Consider the following 24,899-nt stretch of genomic DNA (forward strand, 5'->3'; position numbering starts at 1 on the left):
TAAACAAAGCTAACTTGGCATCACTTCATTAAAATAAATGAATAGTGAACTAAATGACAGTATTTTCCCAAGCTTGTAATCTTCCAGATTAAAGATTATCTCTACTGGTTATGACCATAAGATTTTAAAAGTAAAAACAATCACACAAGAGAAAAATGAATATAAATCAGGTATCAGAATTTAGTAAAGTATTTTATATATATATATATATATATAGATATAGATATATATTATCACTAGATTTTAAGGAAGGATTAAGGTATAAAAACTGACATGGCTACATGATTTTAGTCAATGTTTTAAATGTATATGTTTCAACTTTGGAGGTTTTAGTTTCTTAACATGTACTTTCTCTCTCCCAGCCATAGAAAATACATTATCCAGTGGAGGCCACTGGAGCCCGAACATCAGCTTCTGTCACTTCCTAAATACAGAATGAGCAGATGGGCAAAGATTCTAAAACATGGCAACAGGAAAAAATAATTTCAGGGATAGGAAAGGGAAGCAGAAAGGCAAGAGCTGCTGAATGGTTTCTTTAGAATGCAGGAACCACCTTTGTTACTCTCTGGTGCCTCCTTATGGTTATTAACATCACAATTTCTAGAAAAGAAAATGGGACAATTTAAGGTAAGATTGATGAAAATTTACATAAAATAAATTCAGAAAAAAATTAGATCTATTTTTTTTTTCAATTTAAGCCTTACTGTTGGCTTTAAGAAGCACTTAAAAATTAAATAAGTCACATTTCTAGCATTTTTTCATTCTAGCAATACTTCAGAAATAAATCATTTCATTGGTGGAGGCAGCACTATCAAAAATAAAAAAATAAAAAATCTCAATGTCTTTCTATCTGGAAAAGCTCTAAGACCTAATTAAGCTTTTATTCCACTAGCAGAGTTTTCTAAAATAGCCTCTGTCCCAAAATCACTGGTATGGGAACTTCTCTCTGGTAGAGAGGAATGTCCCCAGTAAGTCTCTTCAGGTTTTTTTTTGAGTTCTTTAGACTTCTAAAAATTTCTTTCAAGTTGCTGAGGCTTCTAGATGCAAGAAAGAACATGGAAGATAACAATCCAATTTCAAGTTGCTAAGGGAAAATAAGACTTTGGGAAAAAACTGAAATGAAAGGAGTTGCTAGTCAGTCTGCATCATGAAGACCTCTCCTCCCCAGCTTGCTATACCAGAGACTTTGTGGAACCTCCCCTTGAAAAAGATTTAGGATTTTCTCTTGATTGAGTTGAGCTGCCTCATTCCCAATGGGAGAGGATCTTTATTCTGCATTGTCTAGCATATATTTTCATATCTATACTTTCTGATTGCTATTAATTTGGATAAAGCAGTTTCTGGGATTAGGTAGGAAAGAGTGAAACCTTGAATAATAAAGCTTGGGATCCTCCTTCTTCCCAATAATCAACAGTGATCAAAAGTTAATCTGAATTTGAAAATCTCATCCCTAAGATGAATAATATTCAAGAGAGAAGATAAATATAATTCTAACCTAGTATTTCTTTTCTCTAAGGTCAGCAACAGGACTTTCTGTTCCACCCTTCTGCTTTCCCTTGGGGAAGAATCCACCCCTAGGAAAGGGTGGAGAGAAAAGAGGCTAGAGATGTATATTCTACCTCTATTCAAGATTCAAACATCCCCCCAAGCTACATGAGGGAAAATTCTTACAACACTAGAATCCAGGATCATCTCTGCAAAATTATGAAGCATCAATATAGGAGGTTAGTGCAAGTTTTTAAATACCATCTCCTACATAACATATTTCCTGACTCTTCCCCTATTCTCATCACTTTATACTATGCATATGTTATGTCTTCCAATAGAAGGTAAGCTTCTTGAGGGCAAGAACTAGTTATTTTGAGTCTCTGCAATCCCAGGACCTAGTACAATATCTGGATGATAGTATTTAATACATACTTGTGGCTTGATTTCTAAAAAAAAATTTGTTGCCAGATTTGAATTCAGGAGGATGAATCTTCTTGACTCTAAGCCCAATTAAAGAGTAATTTCTAGAATGTTAACCCCTAAATTTAGGCTAGAAAGAAACTTAGAGGTTATCTTTCTGATCTTCTTATGCTACAGACATGAAATCGGTACTAGAAAGAAAAAACAAGTTTGCCCCCAAGGTCACATAACTACAAAGGGACAGAGAGCCTCTGATTCCAAATACAAGTATCCTCTCCCATCATCACCATACCCTCTCCATAGCTGAACAGATTGAATAGTAATTTAAAAATAAATAAATAAATAGATGGATAGATAGATAGATAGATAGATAAATAAATAAATAAATAAATAGATAGATAGATAAATAGATAAATAAATAAATAAAAACCCCAAAACAGAAATGGGAAGAATTAAGAAAAAATTAGTGGAAGAGAAGGGGAATGGAATAGGTAGAAATGGAGTTGGGGAAAAAAATGATACTACTAACCAATATTCCCATGAGCAGGAAAGGACAGCTAGGTTTAGTACAATGGGTAGAGTGCCAGATCTAAAGTCAGAAAGACTCTTCTTGAGTTCAAATCCAGCCTTAGATACTTACTAACTATGTGACTCTGGGCATATTATTTAAGCTTATTTGCCTCATTCTCCTCATCTATAATGGAGGAAACAGAAAACCACTTCAGTATCTTTGCCCAGAAAATCTGAAATGGAGTCACAAAGAGTTGAACATCACTGAATGATATGAATGAGAAGGTTTATGTCTTAAGAGGTTAGGTGACTTTTACAGGGTCATAAAAGTAGCATGTGTCAGGACTTGAACCTACTTCAATACAGATTGGCCTCTACCTTCTTAACAGGTGAATATTTAGATAGCAATTCCAAAGTTGTCATTCAAATTCTTATGTCATTAATATATATATATTTTCAAAAATAAAACATTAAACTTAATTGTGTTTTAGGGTCAGAAGTCAGTCTTTGCTATAAACTGCTCCTGATTTACATAAAAAAGTAGGAGAAACTAGTAAAAATAGGAAAAATGGAAAGAGGGCATATTTTGAGCTTTATGAAGAATGGGCTAAACAAGTACTAATTATATCTCCTTACTTAAATGGTCCTTGCATAGTATTATTTAATCATAGTATTATTTATCCCAATCATAGTATTATTTAAAAATCCAGTTTCACAAAAATTTGTCTTTACTTTTCAAACTACAATGTGTTCTATAAATAAGTTTTTCTCTTTTGATGGATAACTAGAAAATTTCTCTAAATCTGTTGAGGCCACTGACCACACATATGAGAGCAGCTTCCCCCTAGATGTTTCACAATATTTTTGCATTTTACATGTTATGACTAGAAGATGCTAATTACAAATAAGAAACTTTTAGCTGACATCTCAGAATAAAGTCATTTAATTAATCCTAGTACCAGATGTTTAAAATTGTAGGATTTTTTTCTTTTATTCAAATAAGTTTTTTGTTAATAATATTGGACATCTATCAACTATCTCAGCAAAAATATTTTTTAAAATCAACAAATTTTTGTCCTCTCCAGCTATCAAATATTAATTCATGACCTTGTGATCACTAGTTGGTGAAACAACATTCCACACTTTTTACTGCTTGTTTATACCCAGTTCAACAAATATACTCATTTTTACTTTCCCAGAGCCTTCAAAAAGTTACAATTGAACAAAAATACTTATAGTTGTCAGTATTCCTAAATTTAGTCTTTGATAATATTGCATCAATAAAATTACCAACATTGGCTGGCTAATTTCAAACTAAAAAGAAAACCAAAACCTAAAATTCTTCTTCTAAATGCCTTGTATTATAAATTCTGCCATTTTCCACATCAGTCAAGCTTACAACTACCAATTGTCATTTTAACTTAGAGCTTTCCAGTGTTTTACTTTTCTCTGAACACTATCTTCTCGGGTCAATAATTAGAAATCATATAATTGATAAACATTAATAAGTTTTACCTATATGTAATAGTCTAATTGACTCTTAGCAAAGATAACTTATTTTCCTCATTTTTTTTTAAATTTAAAGATAAGGAAAGGAGTGATAACAGACCTCTGCCACTATTTTTAACTTCTCACTAAATTTTCAAATTTGATAATTTGTATTGTGCCAGAGAAGCGCATATGGCTCAATGACAAATATACATATGAAAACAAATAATATCTACAACAGAAAAGAAATTGAAAAAGTTCATGATTTAAATTAGCTACTTTGACTAGATCCCACTTATTTCTCACAGAGACTATCACTTGTGTTAAATTTCCCAGGTTTTATTGAACTAATAAAGAACAAATAAAATCAGATTCAAATAATCTAAAAAGTTATTTCCCACTACTCACTATAGATGTAATATTTTAAAGCTTAAATCTTGTTTTCTTATGTCTGGTAGCATTATAAAGGCCACAGAGAAAGGCTATTTTGATTCTCTTCTGAACACAAGAATTTATGTATAATTAATTTATTTCCTGCAAAACATCCTTGAGACTATTAATATACTTGCCTGAAAGAGTAATTTGAACACTGGAAAGAACAAGGCTTTTAGTCTTACCTACTTTGTTACTATAACAACCATGATGAAAGTCAGATTTATTACTACATCACTGATGTCATATTTGTTCAATTAAATGAAAGTGAAAAGGTCAAAAGACATATCAAAATAGCTTCTCCACAAGATGCCTAGATCTGATAATGTCATGCTGATTCATTTTCTCCTTTGATTCATAATCATTTTCTATGCTTGCCACTGTGCAAACAACTATAAAAAAACTGACATCTTGTCACCTAAATATTTTCTAAACAAACCTTTTATAGGTTATAGGTATCAAATTATATTTGCAGCAATACAATATATCAAAAAATTGTCACTCCACTGTCATTTGTTACATCTAAATTATATAACTCTCATTTTTAATTTTTGTACATTTCACATAGGCAACTCTTACACAAAAGACATCATTAAAATAAATTTTTGCTGTACAAAAGAACCAAATTAGAAAAAGCTACCTGAGACTATGAATAAATATAATTACTATTCATTTAGCAAATGTAATTAGAGTGACATAAATAAAACATAGTTATTTTCTATTTGGAATGGGAAAAAAAACAACTTTTCTGTAGTTTCTCCTACAATTACATTATGTAATATTAATTTGTATAATAAATATTCTCCTTTGTAACAAATGTAAAGATATAATCTCTCATTAAGGAAATTCATAACCTATATTTGATTTTCTAAATATATCATTTCATTTTTTCAATTTCACTAAGATTAATTTACCTCAGGTGAATTGAAGAAATGATGCTGATGTTTTATGAAATACTTAAAAGTGATATTCAACTTCTTTTCATTTACTTAGTCCCCTTTCCCTTTGTTTCTACAATCCCATTGCTTACTAGCTAAACTAAGTTTCAGCACTCTGAATAACTTTGTTCTTCTGGGGAATTACCCCAATTCTCCAAAAATGGTTCTGATTCCTTCTCTTCTTTCTCCACACCTGCCATCAAATTTTCCATACTCTCAAGACAGCTGATAAAGAAGTCATATAGTATAGATAGCAGAAAGGTCAAAAATGTGGATCACTGAAGCCTACAACGAAGCCCATTAAAGTAACTGGGAATATAATATAATATAATATATATGTATATAAATATAATAGAAGATAGATAATATTAATATATGTTTTTTCTAAGTCACCATGTGATAGGGATGCTTATATTATCAGTTTTATTTAACTTTGCTACCACTAGAGTAGAAAGCATTGAATTTGGAGTCAAGTCACTTGGGCTTAAATTCCACTTGACTAAACTAATTTACACAAAGGTATAAATAATTACTAAAGTTTTAATTTTCTGAAAGCTATTCCATATCTTGGAGATAGCTTGTTAATCCAATGAAATGAATTTCTAAGGCTGAAATTTCAGTAAAACCATAATAATTTAAGGAACCTATGAGACATTAGAATTTTCCAAGCATTGAAGTCTTCCAGGCTTTCTTAAAGGGACAAACATATACCAGACGCCTCAGAGATATCCTTTGTTCTGAAATGCTGTTGATTGGCTTGATGCCAATGAGAAAGTCCCTCATAAAAAAGCCTATTGTACTTTGAAAATGAAGCAGGAGAGAATGCCACTTCTTCTAACTATATAGGGATGCACATGCTTATATAATATCATTTACATATAATATTATTTACATCTTTTTGAATGAATTCAATTCAATGGTGATTAAATGCATATGACATACAAGATACTATGATATACTGCCACGATGACAAAAATAAAAGAATCCCTATCCTCAAGGAATGAACATGTCTAAAGACAGATCACAAACACACGTTTAAAAAAAAAAAAAAAAAAAAGAAGCAGCAGCAAATCAGAAGGAGGCAGACAGCAGGAAGTTGAACTGAATGGATTTTTTTAAAAAGACAAAGATTGGGACAATATTCTAACAAGTTGTCTGACCAAAAACAAGTTTGGGGGAATAGCTAGTAATCTAATTTGACTGGCAAGTAAAACTAATGCTTTCAAACACACCCTTACAAGAAAACATATCACCCTGGCAATTTCTGATCTAAGAAGCTACCCTGTATCTAAACTAGTGGGGCCCTTTTCCTATTGAAGCAAACAAGTGCTACAGTAGATAGAGCACTGAATCAGGAAGATAAGAATTCAAATTTAGCCTCAGATACTCACTAGCTGTGTGACTCTGGACAAGTCACCTGTATCAAAAGAATATCAAAAGAGATATTAGTAGAGCACTTAGCACAGTGCTAGGCATATGTTAAGCACAAATAAATTCTTTTTTTTCCCTCCTCCTTTCCTACTGACCTTATTTTTCATTTAATTCCTTTTCATTTTCATTTCATTTCCCTTGAGATTCTAAACCTTTTGTTCCTACAAATGAATTGTTATTTTATTTTGCTCTATAAAATATCCCTTTGTGAGCATAGCAATAGCAGTAATTCTGCATTATTTTGATATGGGTAAACCATTAGTAATAAAGAGCCTCTGTTTAAATAATTTCTTTTTTCTCTTAAAAAAAAGTTTTGCAATGTAAATTGCAAGGTATAATCTTAAGTGTGTCTTAGCATGCTGACTTCCGGGTATTTTGTGCTTTTTGCAATAATTTTGAATGAAATTTCCTTTTCTAGATATGATACTGATTTTTGTGCATTTATTTTGTACCTTGTTAACTCGCTAAAAGAAAGTCTCACTCTCTTTGCTGTTTTTCTGGGATGTTCTAAGTAAATCCTCATGTTGGCCTCAAACAGGGATAATTTTGTCTCTTCTTTGCCAATCAATGCTTTTTAATTTATTTTCATTTAATGCTATCATTAGCAAATCTATAACTATGTCAAATAGAAGTGGGAAGACAGAAGATCTTTATTTTTTGCTTATATTTATTGGAAAAGTTTCTAATGTTTCACCATAGAAAATAAACTATGCCTCTGATTTTAGAACTTTAAAATCATATTAAATACTACTCTTTCATGCCTGTGCTATGTAGGATTTTTAATATGAATGAGTATTATACTTTCTCAAAAGCTTTTTCTCAATATATTATAACAGCAGGATTTGGGGTATTTTTAATATATCAGCTATTTCCTGAAGCTGAATTATTCTTGCATCCCTGATACAAATACACAGAATCATAGAAGTTGGGAGCAATCTTAGCAGACATCCAATCCAACCCATACATACACACACAAAAAAAAAATCCTTTCTGCAACATACCTATGTGGTCTTCTAGCCTTTGCTTGAAGATTCTTAGAAGGGGGAACCTACTACCTCTCAAAGCAAGTAGTTCCTTTCAGGACAGTCTGAACTATAAGGAAGCCTTTCTTAACATCAGATCTAAATGCCCCTCTTTGCAACTTCTAGCAATTGCTCCTGAATCTGTCCTTTGGGGCCAAACAGAACAAGTTTAATTCCTTCTCTACATGACAATTCTTCAAATGCTTGAATACAGCTATTATGTTGCTCCCGAGTCTTCTTTTTTTCTAAGCTAAACATGTCCAGTTCCTTTAATGGATCCTCAAGTGTCATGAAATCAAGGTGCTTAATCATCCTGCTTACCTTCCTCTGGAAATTCTCAACCTTATCAATCCTTCTTAGTCTGCAGCATCCAGAAACAACATTATGATATTTGATTTTATACTGTTAAAGTAATCTTAGACCAAAGCCCTGAGTTATTTAGAAGGGGAATAGGTACATAAGAAAATTATTTCAGCTGTTAATTACTATTAGTTAAGATAAATAAATGGAAAATGAAGTCAAAACAACTTAGAAGTTCTCAGCAGAACTATTAAAGAGTATTTGAAATGTATATCTTTTATTTTTATTAAGTTGACATTTTGAATACTGTAATACCTAATAAGTAACTTGACTCATTTCTTTTCTTATATTAAATATAATACTCCTGCTATAATCTGTGAGAGACAGAGTACAGAGTATGTTATAATCTCCTTGTTCCTAGAAGTTATGCTCCCTGCTAATGCAGCCCCACATTGCATCAGTTTTAGCTGTTTACTTAAATAGAATGTACAGGGCATTTAAATAATTTCTTTTTTCTCTAAAAAAAATGCCTAGATCTTTTCTAGAAGTGTTTATGCAAGCCTCCTCAACCTTATGTTTGTGTAACTGACTTTTGTTTACCAAAGTATAAGACTTTTACAATTATTCCTACTTAATTTCCTCTTATTAGATTTAGTCAGTCCTGTCAATCTTTTTAGATCCCAACTCAGTCATCAATTTTATTAACTATCTCTCTAACTTTTGTAGCATCTACCAATTAGATGAATATACTTCTACCCAAGTCATTGATTAAAAAAATATATTAAATACACAGGGAGTGAATGAAACCAAGAAAATTTATAACAATAATAAAAAAAAAAATGTGAGAACCAAGGATAAAGAATGTTATCTATTTCCTGACAAAGAGTTGGTGGACTTCAGATAGAGAATGAGATATACATTTTTGAGCATGGTTAATATATAAAATAAAAGATACAGGATTACAAAGGATTACAACTATAATGAAATAAAATTATCAAGTTATTTTTAAATATTTTTGAAATCAGGTCACAAAATCCAAATTAAGAGCCCCTGATTTAACTCATCTCTTTCTATCTTCACAAGAAAAACCTCTAAAATTCCATAACAATGAATATTTGAATATATTACAATAGTCTTCTTATTTGAATTTTTAAATTTCTGTATCAATATTCATTAGTGATAATGAATTAGTGTTATCTTTCTTTCATTTATTCCTTCTTGATTTAGGTATTAAGAACCACACTTTTCTAACAAAAACAAAAACAAAACAAAACAAAAAACTACTGGTATCATATTTTACTTCTTCAGTTTTGAAAATAATATGTAAACATAGGTTTTGATTACTCTTTAAACCTTTAAAAGAATTCTCCTGTAAATCCATCTATACTAGAGGTCCCTTTTTTCTTCCCTCACCACCACCACTTTGGTAATTTCTTTATAGTTAGATCAAGTTAATTTTCCAAGATTCTGTTATTTAGAATAACTATTTTATGACCTATTAACTAGGATATTTTATGCTTTTATAGCATCCATTTCTTTGAAATTTTTGGTTTTCCTAACAAATAACTGCATAAAGTTAGGGTAATTTTTTAAAAATTGCTTCCCTGTTTGTTGTGTTTTCCAAGATTTTATGTGTTAAAAGCCAACATGATTATGACCTCTCTTTACATCTGTTGCCTGCCTAGTTTCAATTCCACAGAACAAGATGCTCTTCTCAGGATAACCTTATATTCACCACCATGTGGCTAATTTAATGATAGATACTACCTTCCTCAGGCTTCTTTCCAATCTGATGGGAGGACTAGAGGGAAGAATACCAAACTCCTCCCAAAGTCTTCCTACTAGAGGGCAGAAACTGGACTCTCACCGCACTCCACTTTGCCTGTCCTTCCTAGTTTCAACTCTATAGAAGATGATATCCTCACTTGCTGGATACCCTCTATTGTACTATTCTATCTCCCTGCCCTACTTTCCCTGCTTTTTTGTGTGCTGCTTTCACCTTTAACTTAAACTTTAAATTAAAAGCTTATATCAAAGATATGGATTATTTTTCTTTTTATGAATTGTATTCCCAGCATTTAACACAGTGCCTAACATATAGTGTGTGTGAATATATGTGAATATATATATATATATATATATATATATATATAGAAATATATATATATATATACTATATATACACACATACTCTGGTTAGACCACATAATATAGAAAAGTGACTAATATATATTAAAGCTGAAAAGGCAGATCAGGGTTAGAGTATGAAGGGCTTTAAAAGCCAAAGCTTATATTTGACTTTTTTTTTTTTTAATTCACTGATTGAATGATTAATTTCATGTAGGAGAACTTTAGAAATTTAGAGACATTACTTAAAATGTTCATAAAATCAAATCTATCTCCCCCCCAAAAAAAGTCATTTGTCAGGCAGAATCTTAAAGGTATGGCCTCCTTTATGAATTTTTTATCTACTTTTCAGAGCAACTAAGTAGGTCTTCCTGAAGTCAGGGAGATGTGAGTTCAATTTTGGTCACATTTGACACTTAGCAGTTGTGTGACCCTGAGAAAGTCACTTAACCTCAACTGCCTTGCCCCCCAAAAAATCTTTCAGCTAGTTTTCAATGAAATATTCTATATTTCAATGAAACATTCAATAAGCAGCTTTTTTAAAAGAATATTTTTAGTTTGGGTTTTGTTTTTGTTTTCACTCAACAGTATTTTATTTTCTTCTGATTATATGTAAAAATTGTTTTCAACATTCACTTTTATAAGGTTTTTGAATTCCAAACTTCTTCCTTCCTTTTCTCCTCTCTGCCCTCCCCAAGATAGTAAGCAAACCAATATATATTATATATGTACAATCATATTAATAATATCTCTACATTAATCATGCTGTGAAAGAAAAATCAGAACAATCAGAACAAAAAGAAAAAACACAAAAAGCAAAAAAAAAAAAAAAAAAAAAAAGAGAAAAATAGTATGCTATCTATGATCTGCATTCATACTTCATAGGTCTTTTGCTATATGTAAATAGCATTTTCCATCATGAGTCTTTTGGAATTGTCTTAAAGCTAAATCTATTACAGTTGATCATCACATGATGTTGAATATATAACTTTAAGAGTTTTTAAATCATCTATTGATTTCCTTGTGATTTATGGCAAAATTTAAAGCTTAATGAGTTATATCAATTTCATATATGAATTTTATTATTTCTACTATTGAATATTCTTCTGGGAAGACTTGATGTATTCTATATCATCAAATACAATTTTTATTTTTTCCAATTTTTAATTTTTTTTATATTATAACTTTTTATTGACAGAACATATACATGGGTAATTTTTTACATTATCCCTTGCACTCACATCTGTTCCGACTTTTCCCTTCCCTCCCTTCACCCCCTCCCCTAGATGGCAAGAAGTCTTATACATGTTAAATATGTTATAGTCAATACAATTTTTAAATTCTGATTGCTTGAAAGATAAATATTCAATCAGATAAAAAATTCTGTGATGTGAAACATTCTTATCTATTTAACATTAGAAATCATTTAAGTTCAATATTAGCTTATTTTACAAGTAAGGAAATTAAGGAACAGAAAAGTTAAAAGATATGACATGAGTCACACTGCTAATTAATGGCAAAACAGACAGGAAGTACCACCATACTCCCAGACTTTTGTTCTTTCCACTATACTTTCCTGCCTCTGGGAAAATTCTGATGATTCACTGGCAGAAGTATGAGGTTAAAAAAAATTCAAAAATGACTCATTAGCTCTTACCTAAATTGTCAGAAAAGGCTATATTTGTTCAGACAAAGCAAAAGGGTTTCCTTTTGGGAAATATAAAATCAAGGCTAATGATGAAAAACCATTCAAAGTTTGCAAAATAATATATAACAAACATCTCATATACATGTAATAGGAAAAAATAGAAAAACATTTTACCTGCTGCCCTGTAAAGGATTTTAGGTTCAAAAAATATACAAGGATTTTTGTCTTCTATGCATGACAATAGTAGTCCCTTAGCTTGGAAAGGACTTCTAGGTACAACTATCTGTCAATTAAAAAAAGAAGAAAAAAACTTTTAAACCAATTTAGGAGGTATCATATGCCAGTTAAATTAAAATTTTATAAAGGAATGCTATTGTAAAAGAATTGAATCTGTTGGTTAAAAAGAATATTAAATTCAGTTTAAATTAACTAGCAAAATTCCATCCAATATTATAAGCCCAAATTTTTCCCCAATCAAGTTCATCTGTGATACTTAGAATCACCATATAGACAGGTTCAAACATGTATCTAACAATATTCAACAGCAGAACCAGAATAAGACCTAAAACTTCCTTGTTTACAATGTATTCCCCTCTGGAAAGCATATTATACTTACTTGATAGTGTATCAAGTGTGTGATACTTTACAACCTGAGTCGAATTTTTAACAATTTTAACAATTAAGTAAAACAGGGTATATCATAATACATCCTGATGAATTCAAATTTAGAAAGCATAACTCAAATACCTGTGTTTCACGGCAAAACAAATAATTGTGTTTCAAGAGAAAGCAGTTGATCGAGAATTCATTCAAATTAAGTTTGCAAATGATTGAGATAATATTTAGCAGAGTTACAAAAAGTCATTCTTGCTTAGCATCTGGCTTTTCTCATAAACTCTTGTTTCCAAATGATGCTAATAATGCAGCCATTATGTTAATAATAATATATTAATAATACATCTATTATAACAAGCCTGACATGCCACAAAATCCAAAGAAGAGAATGAGATATTAATTTGGGAGGAAGAAAATAATTTCTGAGGTACTTCAAAACTAACTACCCCACTTTCTGAACTAACTGAAAATTTCACCTAGGAAACTGAGCATTCTCTTCATTACCTCTAAAAATAAAATAAGAAAGCAAATTTTAACAAAAGTTTTGCCTAACCAAACTTAGGGCTTAAAGATTTTATTAGTACAAGGATAAAAAAAAATTATTCTAGGATCACACGAGTAAGAAATTATAACAGAAAAAAAATAATAATTTCTGCCTGAAGATGCCTTGTAGCAATTGGTCTGGATCCCTTCCTTTGACATCATCATTTTATACCTTATATTACATCCACTTGTGGATGTTATCCCTTTAGTTAAGACTATAAGCTCTTTGTATCATTTGCTACGTTAGTAATTCCAAAGTCTAACCTTTAAACTATAAGGAAGTTAACAACAATCTGTGGAATTATACTAGGGAAGAAAGAAAGTTTTTTTTATTGTCTCAGCTCTATGAAAAATATGATATCCTCAAGCTAATGCTGTTTCAGGTTGTGTTTCCTTTAAAAAAAACTGAGGTCTCAGTCTAATAAAAGCAACTAAATTAAGTCCAAGATTTCCTGTTCCAACCTCCTCTTGATGAGCATAAAAACTACTTTTAATTAACAGAATTTAGAGTAAGAAAAATCACATAGTAATCACACAGTCAATGTGGTAACTTTACCTTTATTCCTGGACAGTGAGCAAAAAAGGCCTCAGGACATTGAGAATGATAAAGTGCCCCATGCCCGACACAACCCCAAGGGGCTCTTATTGTAAGGCCTCCACAATTAAAGAGATCTCCAGAACGATAACGATATTTAGCTGCTTCATTAACAATCTGAAAAGGAAAACATGCTAAAATAAGTCATCAGTGACCCACTACTACATATATTTTGCTCAGAGCCTTAAACATCACATTCATCACTTGGTTAGCCTGAGTCTAAGCAGACAGAAAGAAACACTAGGCCCATCACTGAGTACATAAATCAAAGACTTTCTAGCAGATAAAATCTGCCATAATCCTGGGTCATTTCTTGCCACAAATAAAAAAGATCAGAGTTTCATTTTAATGGACAATGATAGACATAAATAATGCACTCCTTATGTATGAAAAGTAGATTTCACAACATCATCTAGCATATTTGAGATTGAGTAAAGAGGTAAATCAACCACATAGCAAGAATGAAAATCAATTCATGACTTATCCAAGTAGTACTACAACATCACAGTTCAAAATTCAAAGACACTTCAGAGGGCATATACACTCAAACTTATATCAGAAGGGGAATCTATTCTTTGAATTGAAATTACATGTGGTCATCCAGACTCTGCTTAAAAACTTCTAGTGATATGGCATTATTATCCCTTGTTCATTCCACTTTTAAGTGGCTCTAAATGTTAGGAAGTTATTCTTAATCCAGCCAATATCTGTTTCTTTGGAACTCATTACTTTTAATACTGACCTCTGGAGGGCAAGCAAAAATAATAAGTCTAATTCATAAGCAAACAAAAAGAATGAGAGAAAGGCCTCTAAAATACTAGATTTTCTCTAGTGAGGATTTATGGTAAAACACAAGTGAGAGTCCCTAAGTACTCGAACCCTCATAGACCATCCCAAAGAAAAGTAATATTAAGTTCTCTAGGTACTCTAACAAATGATTAAGCTGTCCCTAATTGAATAAAGCATTACAATCATTCTTTTATTTAAAAGAATTTTACAGGCAGCTAGGTGGCACAATAGATAGAGCACCAGCCCTGAGTTCAGGAGGACCCTAGTTCAAATCTGGTCTTAGACACTTAACACTTCCTAGCTGTGTGACCCTGGGCAAGTCACTTAACCCCAGCCTCAGGCAAAAAATAAATAAATAAAGGAATTTTTTAATCTGAAGGCTACCACTGTTCAGACTTTATTAACAAAATAAAAAATTACACTTACCTGATCAAAGGCAGGGAAGATATAATCTGCAAACTGAATTTCTGCAATGGCAGTAGCTCCATTAACCGCAATTCCAATACCAAATCCAACAATTCCTTGTTCACACAATGGAGTATTAAAAACTCTGTCTTTACCTTTTAAAAAGTAAGTTATTTTTAATATACAAAAGTTGAGATTTCTCTGCAATTTAAGACACAATATGTTTGAAATTCAGTAAAGTTTACTAAAAAGTTCAATTATACAGACTTTCATTCATTCAGAACTATTTAATGTCTTTGAGCTTCAATGTCTTCATACATAAAAAGGAGATGATCTTATATATATTATATTACTTCACAGAATGATTTTGAGGAAAATGTTTTGTAAAGCAATTGATCAAAAATCATTAGTAAGCACTATGCAAATATATGTGTGTATATGTATGTGTGTGTGTGTGTGTGTATATATATATACATACATATATATATATATCCACACAAATAAATATGTACATAACTGTCTGTGTATGTATGTGTATGTGTTTTGCTTTCTCAGTGGCAAGAGGTAGGTGAAAGAAAAAAAATATGGACCTGAAAATAAAATTTTAATTTTTTAAAAAGAAAAATACATGTTTTTTCCATTCCTAGAACTCTTTATATGCATGTGTGTATATATCTGTGTGTATGTATGTATACATATATGTATAGGTATGTGTATATATATATATGTGTTGCCATTATTATAATAATATTTTTAAATGCCTCAGTCACTTAATAGTTATTAAGTGCCAGTCACTATGGTAAGCAGAGGGGGATGAGAAAATAAAATTTGATATTGTCTCCATTTTTTGAAACCAATTTTATTCTGCATCATTGCCAGCATTTTATCACACCTGAGCTTTAGGAAAAGCATTTTGGTGACTGAATGGAGAAAGACTAGGAAGACCAACAGGCTTTTGTAGTAATCCATATAAGGTGTTAAGGGCTGCATCAGAGTGCTGACAATATTAGAAGAGAAAAGAGGGGTTATTTGAAAGATTACAAAAAGTAAATTAAAAGGCAACTGATTGGATATGGATAGGTGAAGGGTGAAAGAGAACAAAAAGTCAAAAATGACACCTAAGTTGATTATCTGAGGAACTAAGAGGATGGGGTTCTCTCTATTAATAGGAAGTTAGGAAGTCCACCTCAAATATAAGGTTAAAAATGAATCCTTATTCTAGATGAGACATGCTGTAGTAGGTAGGTATACGGTAAGAGAAAAACCAGAAAAGAATATCCCAAAAATCTAGAAAAGAGAATATCAAGAAGAGGGTAATTAACAGTGTAAAGGCTATATTACTTCCTCAATTGAGGATATCAAATTATTTGTCAATATATATCACTTCTACTTTCATAAACTCTCTCATATATACCCCTTTTTCTCCTATACTGAAACACCCCCCCCCTAATCTTGGTCATCATATTGCTCCATGCTTAGACTATTAGAAGATCTTGCTGACTGGTCTCTTTTCCTTGAGGGATTGGTTATCCCCAATCCAATCCAATCCAATTCATCTTTCTAAACTTTCTAAAGAGTAGGTAGGCCCAATCAACTATATTACTCATCTGACTCACTCAAAACATACACACACACACACACACACACACACACACACACACACACACACACAAAAAAAAAAAAAACACATACTATCCAATCAAAACTCTTCATTACTTAGCCTCTTCCTACTTTTTCAGTCTTCATATGACTTACATATTACCCATCTTGATGGACCTCAGGAGACTGAAAAAGATATATTTTTGCACTTGGCCAAAATGGGAATCTGCAAATTAGCAACTTTTTTAAATTACTTTTTTCACACTTAAATAAATAAAATTTTAATAATTTAGTTTAAATAAATAAATTTTAAAATTGCCTTAATTTCAGAAGAGGCACTTTCATTTTGATTGCATAAGAGCATATGTATATTGCCAACAGATGAAAATGTTGAACTGGTCTACTATTTTCTACATTTCTCAAGGTTTTTATATTCTCTGTCGCATCAGATAGTATGTAAGCTTTTTGAGGACAAAGATGGTTTCATTTTGTCTTTAAAGCCCCAGAAACTAACATAGTTCCTAGCATATAATAACTACTTTAAAATGCTTGTTCATTGTTTAATTTATAGCTACTGACAAAAAGCTTTAACTCTAATGTTCTAGTTGGGAAAATTTCAGCAAAAGCACCCTATTCACAACTAAAAGCATTTTTATTTCAATTAAAAGAACTTATCTCAGCCAAGAATGAAATGTTTTGAGATCAAGCTTATGTAATTGTTTTAAGTTTTTTTTCACTCTCATGAATATATTTGACCATTATTTTCAAATCAACAAAACCCATGAAAGATCTTTAAGTGATTTTATTATAAAAATTTTATCACATATTTTTTCTGTAGATGACTGCATAAGTTATAAGACAAGCATTTTAATATTTATACAAAATATCTACTGTTTCTACTTTTTATAACAAGAAATAGCAGACATTTCCCTAACCCTCCTCCTTTTATATTACAGAAGGTACTAAAGAATGATAATGAAAGAAAGCATGTAGGTGGGGATAGAGGAGGAGAAGAAAGATCTAACAGATGGTATCATAACACCAGATGAAACTACAACTATAAAAAGCACCAAATGGAACAGAAATCTTTGGAAGTCCAAAGAAAACATGAGTAATTTTTTGGAGAAATTGTATCTTAAATAACTCTCAACATTGTGGTACTTATTGATAAACTTTGCATGATATAACTCTGAGAGTGCATTTTTTCTTTGTAGTAATTCTATAAAAAGTTTTAAATTTTTCATTGTCAAACTACTGCCCATGTAGAAGAAGAATAAGTTTAATAATTGTCTCCCTCAAGCCCCAGTATACAACATAAGGGGAAAACCCAGACCTCTGCCCAGATCTAAACCACAGTCTATTCCAACAGTGATTATCAAAACAAGTAGCTGATAAATGTGGATGGATATAAAAGGTGAAAGTTGTAAAGGGCAGAACTGTGGAAAAGTACACTTGAAAGAAGGTGTTAACTCAGTGGAATTGATAAGACAAGGGTTATCTAGTTCTCTAGTTCAATATGATTAAGATGTTAACTCAGTGGAATTAATATAATGGTTATCTAGTTTTACATGTACTTAATACTTAATATAGTTATATTCTATATTCTACAAGATTGACACCTACCATGATGTAATTATAATAGAGTATATAAGAGCCAACAAGAGCTGGAGAAGAGATATTCCATCTTTGATCAGGCTCCTGGTGGCTCTCTTTCTCCCTGCGCTTTAACAAAGAAAACTTGACCAGCCTGCATTTCACCTCTGAGACCAAGGGTCAGTCTGAAAGCCTCCAGAAATCTACCTGAGCCCCAGGAAAGGAGACAGCCAGTGAAGGAGATAATTTTATCTCCTTATCTCAGAGATTTTATTACTGGCTATTCTAGTGGTGATTACTCTGCTAAGACCAAGGCTGGTCTGAAGGCCCTCCAGAAAGCAAACCAGAACATTAGAATAAGTGACTACAAAAAAAAAAAAAAAAAAAAAAAAAAAAAGCCTCAACTGATAGAAGGGGGTAGATAAGAAAGGAGGAGAACAACAAATGAGATAATAATTAGTGGCTGATGAAAGAAAATTTTTTTTTAAAGATACTGAACAGTTGACAAAATAAACATGACAGCCTGATCATCAGTTGACAAAACTGAGTAGGATAATAAATGCTACATCCTGCAAATTCTATCCATTGTTCCTAGTTCTTCACTCTGGGGCCAAGATGAATAAAACCAATTCATCTTCCACATACTCTTCTCCAGATTAAACAATTTCCATCTCTTCAAGTTATCCTCACATGGAATAACATCTAGTCCTCTGTCAATCCCAGTTACTTTCCTTTAAAAATGCTCTAGAATGTCAATGTACTTTCTAAACATGATACCCATAAAAGAGAACACAGTATGCCAGCTATTTTCTTTATAATAAAGACAAAACAATTCAATTCTTGAAGTCTGGATCAACAATCCACAGAGGATTATAATTTTCATAAAAGAAAGCGAAGGATTTAAATTATGGGTATAGAACCTTGGGTTATTTATCTAGTGGTTGATAAAAATGTTCCTTTTCTAGAGAAGCCTAAAAATTCTACAAGTGGAACTAATATCAACAGCACTACTCATTTTTGTACAGACTAAAGACAAGAGGTTGCATTATTTGCTCAAAAGACTAAGGATAGGGAGAAGTTAAGAACTGGAATTCTGTAAATAAGCTAATGTTATATGTTATCACATAACATATGATAAGTTATATTATAATAATAATAAAAATCAGAAGAAAAGGTCAGATAAATGAATAAGTGTAAATAAAACAAAAAGAAATAAGAAAGAAAAAAGTAATAAACCAAGGAAAATAGCTTACATTGTCAGTTTAGTTAATCAAGAAGAAAAAAAAAATCTATATTTTAGGGACTTAAACTTTAAAATACCAGAATTCAGTTCTGAGGTTCAAAATAAGTTCCAGAAAGATTTTAAAAGTAAACAACTATATAAGTACATTAGCTTTATAATTAATTTTAAAAGTAGGATTTTTTTCAAAGAAATCCAACAAAAGTATGAAAAAGGAAACTTTACCTATTTCCAATATAGTATCCCAATACCAAAGAACCTCATCTAGTTTGGGGGAGCAAGGAAGAAAAAAGGGGGAAGCTAATTAATTCAAGAAATAAGAACCTATGAATTTGAATAAAGTAATAAAAGCATTTCGTATATATTTATCAAACTCAATATTGAGGATAACCAAATTGAGAGTAGAGAAAGATGAAAATTTATTAGCTTAATTTATGCTTCTCTTTTCCAAATTTCTTTTTATTAAACTATGTCCTTCTAAGATTATAAAAGACATACAACAATGAAAATGGATGAAACATGCTAGTTAATTTCTTTAGTCTTTGAAAATAAATTGTGAAGATAGAAGAAAATATATAATGAAGATTTAAGTAAAAGATGTAATAATACCATCTTTTGACTATTTTGATCATCTTTTGTAATTTTTTAAAGAAAAGAAATAAGATTGGCATATTTTTTATTATTGCCAACAGTGTCTGCTGACAATATGTAATGCTATTTATGCCAAGTGTCAAAATAAAATCCAGTAGCCCAACTTTTTGTCAACAGAAAGGAGAAATAAAAAGACTCAAGATAACTGGTAAATTCCATCCTTTTTCATGACTTAAAAGTCAAAGGGATACAAAAAAGGCAAAGAAACAATTTTTTAAATTATTTTAATTTTAAAAGGGAAGAACCAATTATATCCTAAAGGATTAAGGAGAACAGTAAATACATAAATCTCTATATGGAAACATCAAATTAGAACTTGTATTTAGTTTTGAATTAGAGTTTATTGTTCAAGAGTCTTTATGAATTCTATTATAAATTCATTATCAATTGAATTTAAATGTTATTTTCCTATATATAATTCTAAAAATATAGGTTTTCCTATCTAGAATTTGAATTGTTCTTTTGTAAATTCAAAGCACTAAATTGTGAATATGTGGCTTATCACTCTATGCTAATTTTACATACCTATTGTCAAAAGATAAAGAGATAACTGTAGCTCAATTAAGCACCACAGCAAAGTAGAATACAAACTGAAATTTAATGTCAATATAACTAACTGGTGAGAGGTGTGGGAAAGGGAGGAATGAAATAGTCCAAAATGTAAGTCACATATGTAAAATTAGGTCACTTTGACTTTATTATTTTGAGCACAATTACTTTTTCTATCCTTTCCTCCTGATTCTTGTCCTGTTGTTTTAATGAAATTCTACGTCATCTAAAAATTTTAACTGATTCTCTTGGATTTTCTAAATCTATCTATCTATCTATCTATCTATCTACACACACACACACACACACACACACACACACACATATGCAGGCATATACAGGCAGTCGCTAAAACTAATATGGATATATTATCACTCAGATTTTATCCTAGCCAAATTTGCAGAAAAAGATATAATTAACAATGAGAAAAATATGGCGTCCTTACTTCTAATCATGAATTGTGTAAATAATGATGTGATTTTACCTTTTAAAGTTTACCAACACAGCATATAAAATGAAAAACATCTCTTAAAACTAAGTTTCAAATTACAAAGCAGTATAGGCAGACCATTACTCTTTCTTAAAATCAGTACAGAAGGATATGCTATACTTTCCAACACCTAAAGATCAATAATCATGAAAATTATGATAAAAAACAAATATCTAAAATCAACATTTACTTGGAGGTTTTTCTAAATAGTATACAGATAAAACAGGAATGACAACATTGTCTATTACTGACACAATATTAGAAATGCTAGCTACAGAGGAAGGAGAAAGAAAGCAACAGAAAAGCAAAGTTACACAAATAATGCAATGACTTACTCAGAAAACCCAAGAGAATCGGCTAAAAATGCTAAATGACCAAGAGTTTCATTAAAGCAGCAGATATAAAATAGCACCAAAAGAAATCATCAGCATTTTTGTTTATTAATGATAAGAACCAAAAGGAAGGATAGAAAAGGTAATCATGTCCTAATTTATAAGAAATCAAACCTTTCTCCAATTGATAAATGGTCAAAGGATATGAACAGACAATTCTCAGATAATGAAATTGAAACTATATGCACTCATATGAAACAGTGTTCCAAATCACTACTGATCAGAGAGAAATGCAAATTAAGACAACTCTGAGATATCACTACACACCTGTCAGATTGGCTAAGATGACAGGAACAAATAATGATGAATGTTGGAGGGGATGTGGGAAAACTGGGACACTAATACAATGTTGGTGGAGTTGTGAAAGAATCCAACCATTCTGGAGAGTAATTTGGGACTATGCCCAACAACTTATCAAACTGTGCATACCCTTTGATGCAGCAGTGCTACTATGGGCTTATATCTCAAAGAAATACTAAAGATGGGAAAGGGACCTGTATGTGCCAAAATGTTTGTGGCAGCCCTTTTCATAGTGGCTAGAAACTGGAAGATGAATGGATGTCCATCAATTGGAGAATGGTTGGGTAAATTATGGTATATGAAGGCTATGGAATATTATTGCTCTGTAAGAAATGACCAGCAGGATGAATTCAGAAAGGCTTAGAGAGACTTGCATGAACTGATGCTGAATGAAATAAGCAGAACCAGAAGATCACTATACACTTCAACAACAATACTGTATGAAGATGTATTCTGATGGAAGTGGATCTCTTCAACATAAAGAAGATCCAACTCACTTCCAGCTGATCAATGATGGCAGAAACAACTACACCCAGAGAAGGAACACTGGGAATTGAATGTAAAATATTAGCACTACTGTCCATCTACCCAGGTTACTTATACCTTTGGAATCCAATACTTAACGTGCAACAAGAAAATTGGATTTACACACATATATTGTATCTAGGTTATACTGTAACACATGTAAAATGTATGGGATTGTCTGTCATCTAGGGGAGGGAGGGGAAAATCTGGAAAAATGAATACAAGGGATAATGTTATAAAAAAATTACTCATGCACATATACTGTCAAAAAATTTATAATTATAAAATTAATTAAAAAAAAGAAAAGGTAATTATGCTCAAAATAACCACAACATGCATAAAATATCTAAAAATCAACTTGTCAAAACACACTCAAGTTGTACATATATACAAGTACAAAATATCCTTGGAAGTGGGAAGAGGAAGACAGTAGCAATATCACTATGTAGGCTGGCTCATATTGATAATGAAAGGATAATATTATTTTAAACCTTCAATTCTTTATTCTTAGTCATCCCATACACCCAATAAATTGCCAAATCTTGTCTCATGTCTTTAAATTGTCACTGAGAACTCCTCCCATCTTTCTACTCACACATATGCCACTTTCAAGCTCTCCTCACCTCTCTCTTGGTCTATTAACTAACTCAGTATCCTAATTCATCTCCTGGCCTCAATTGTCTCCCCAGTCAAAGTGAGTTTTCGAAAGTATAGATCATGTCACCCTCCTATATTTAACAAACTCCAATGCTCCCTACTAGGGATCAAATATAAACCCTTCTATTTGACTTTTAAATTTCTTTACCAACCTCTCTCTCCCTTCCTATCTTTTCAGCCAAATAATATATTATTTTAAAACATATCTTAACTTTTTTTTTACACATAAAAAATATGTCTAAAGTCCTTACTCTTCCTTATATTAATTATTTCAGAATTCTTTTTACTTCTTTTTACAATCTCTGAATAATCAAATTTCCTATCACATAAAGAGTAATGCAGAGATGAGATGCACGGTAGGAGTAATGAGAACTGAAGCATATTTCAAATAAAAAATTGAATACAAGAGTGTAAACAATACCTTCAAAAATATCTATGACTAGAAGGGGGAAAGATGAGTTATTTATCTAGCAACAGTGAATGGAAATCTATGATTCCATGATTGTTATGTGAAAGGATGGTTAAATTTGTTTCATTTCAGAGGTCAGGACTAGGGACCAGCGGGTAGAAGTTACAAAGAGGCTTGATCAAAATAAAACTTTCTAATGGTGCAGACATCACCACAAAATATTAACAAGAGAAATACAAATAAAGACAACTATGAGGTTTTACTGCATATCAAGCAAATTGGCAAAGATGATAAAATATTTCACTTCCCAACCATTTTGGATAACTAAGGTATTGCTGAAGAGCTCACAATGTTCTACCCCTAACTGACATTTAGAAATCAATTAACACTATTACTAGAAAACTTCTACCAAACTGTTCCCAAAAAAGTGATGGTTAAAATTTTCAAAGTTTAATTTAAATGAATAAATTGGTATTATCAACAGCTTCTGTAACAGAAAATTATCAGTAAGAAATGTGCTAGAAGATAACTGAGCAACTGGTAACTAATAAATTACACTTCCTTGAAGGACAAGCTAATATAAAACTCATTTTTCTGATCAATTGAGGAAACAAGAAAATCACTGACTGAGAACACAAAAGGGAAATTGGAAAAATCATATAGGTTAAATAAGTATATAAAAACATTACATTAGTGAATATACCTTAAGACTTTGAAAACTATTAAACATAAACAGAGCTACTTTGGAATTTGGATCAATCCAATAAACATTTACTTAGGAAAGATCCCTCATGTTGAAGGGACTGTTTTGTCACAGATGATCTGAATAAAGGGTATAAAGTACTTATCTAGATAAAAGTGTTGAGTTTGAATTTTTAGGGAGATTTCTTTTGAACTGGATTTCACTTCAATATCTCAATTGGTGGATTGTTGTCCTTCATTCTTCAAAAGGTTCAAAATGGCATCACTATTTTGCAGTGGAGTCACATTATATCTGAGTGGCTGATCAGACCAATATGAGATCGAAATGCTCTGTAACAAGCTGTATACAAATATTCTCTATGAACTTTTGGAATGGCTTCTCTAACTTTGAGCATCTCGCATTTCTTCTACGCTAATTCAATTCTGCTTTGCTAATAGAGCATTAGCACCTTCTCTGATGAGAGCACACTATGCTAGGCGGTCCTGTGCCAGTATCTCCTATGTCTTACAATTTATTCTAAAGTTCTTAAAATATACCTTAAGAATGTCCTTGTATCACATTTTTGACCACCTTGTGAGCATTTGCCAGAGTTCTCCACAAAATAATCTTTTTGCCAAGTGTACATTTGGCATTAAAACAATGTGGCCAGCCCAATGGAGTTGTGCTCCTGCAGTAGAGCTGAAATGCTTGGTAGTTTAGTTTAACAAAGTACCTCAATGTCTGATATCTTATCCCTGCCAGGTGATCTTCAGAATCTTTCTAAGACAATTCAAATGGAAGTGATTCAGTTTTCTGGCATGGCACTGGTATACTGTCCAGATTCCACAGGCATAGAACAATAAGGTCAGCACAACAACTCTTTTTCACCTTTCTACCTTTGGTGTCCACTTCAGAGAAATATATCATCAGAGTACATATACCTTCCATTGAGGTGAAACAGAGGTGTCAAACATACTGTCAGTATCAATTTAGGCTAACAATACTCCTAAAGTACGACCCAAATCAGATTAAACATAATTGGGAAATGTTTAACAAAATAA

The 24,899-nt window shown here is 31.5% G+C and overlaps 1 protein-coding gene across 4 annotated transcripts in view; it reads right to left on the reverse strand.

Annotated features, from left to right (window-relative positions):
• BCKDHB (branched chain keto acid dehydrogenase E1 subunit beta) overlaps positions 1 to 24,899 on the reverse strand; it is a 265,833-nt gene that overhangs the window by 195,109 nt on the left and 45,825 nt on the right. For all 4 annotated transcript variants that reach the window (XR_012489252.1, XM_074310453.1, XM_074310456.1 and 1 more), the window contains exons 4-6: positions 14,773 to 14,906; positions 13,519 to 13,674; positions 11,979 to 12,087 (exon numbers count right to left, since the gene is read on the reverse strand). Coding sequence is in view for 3 of the 4 variants with exons in the window: in XM_074310453.1 (XP_074166554.1) it covers positions 11,979 to 12,087; positions 13,519 to 13,674; positions 14,773 to 14,906 (399 nt within the window). In the remaining variant the exon portion in view is untranslated. The remainder of the gene's footprint in view (positions 1 to 11,978; positions 12,088 to 13,518; positions 13,675 to 14,772; positions 14,907 to 24,899) is intronic.

Source organism: Sminthopsis crassicaudata, chromosome 4 (assembly GCF_048593235.1).
Source record: "Sminthopsis crassicaudata isolate SCR6 chromosome 4, ASM4859323v1, whole genome shotgun sequence".
In the NCBI taxonomy this organism is placed as follows: domain Eukaryota; kingdom Metazoa; phylum Chordata; class Mammalia; order Dasyuromorphia; family Dasyuridae; genus Sminthopsis; species Sminthopsis crassicaudata.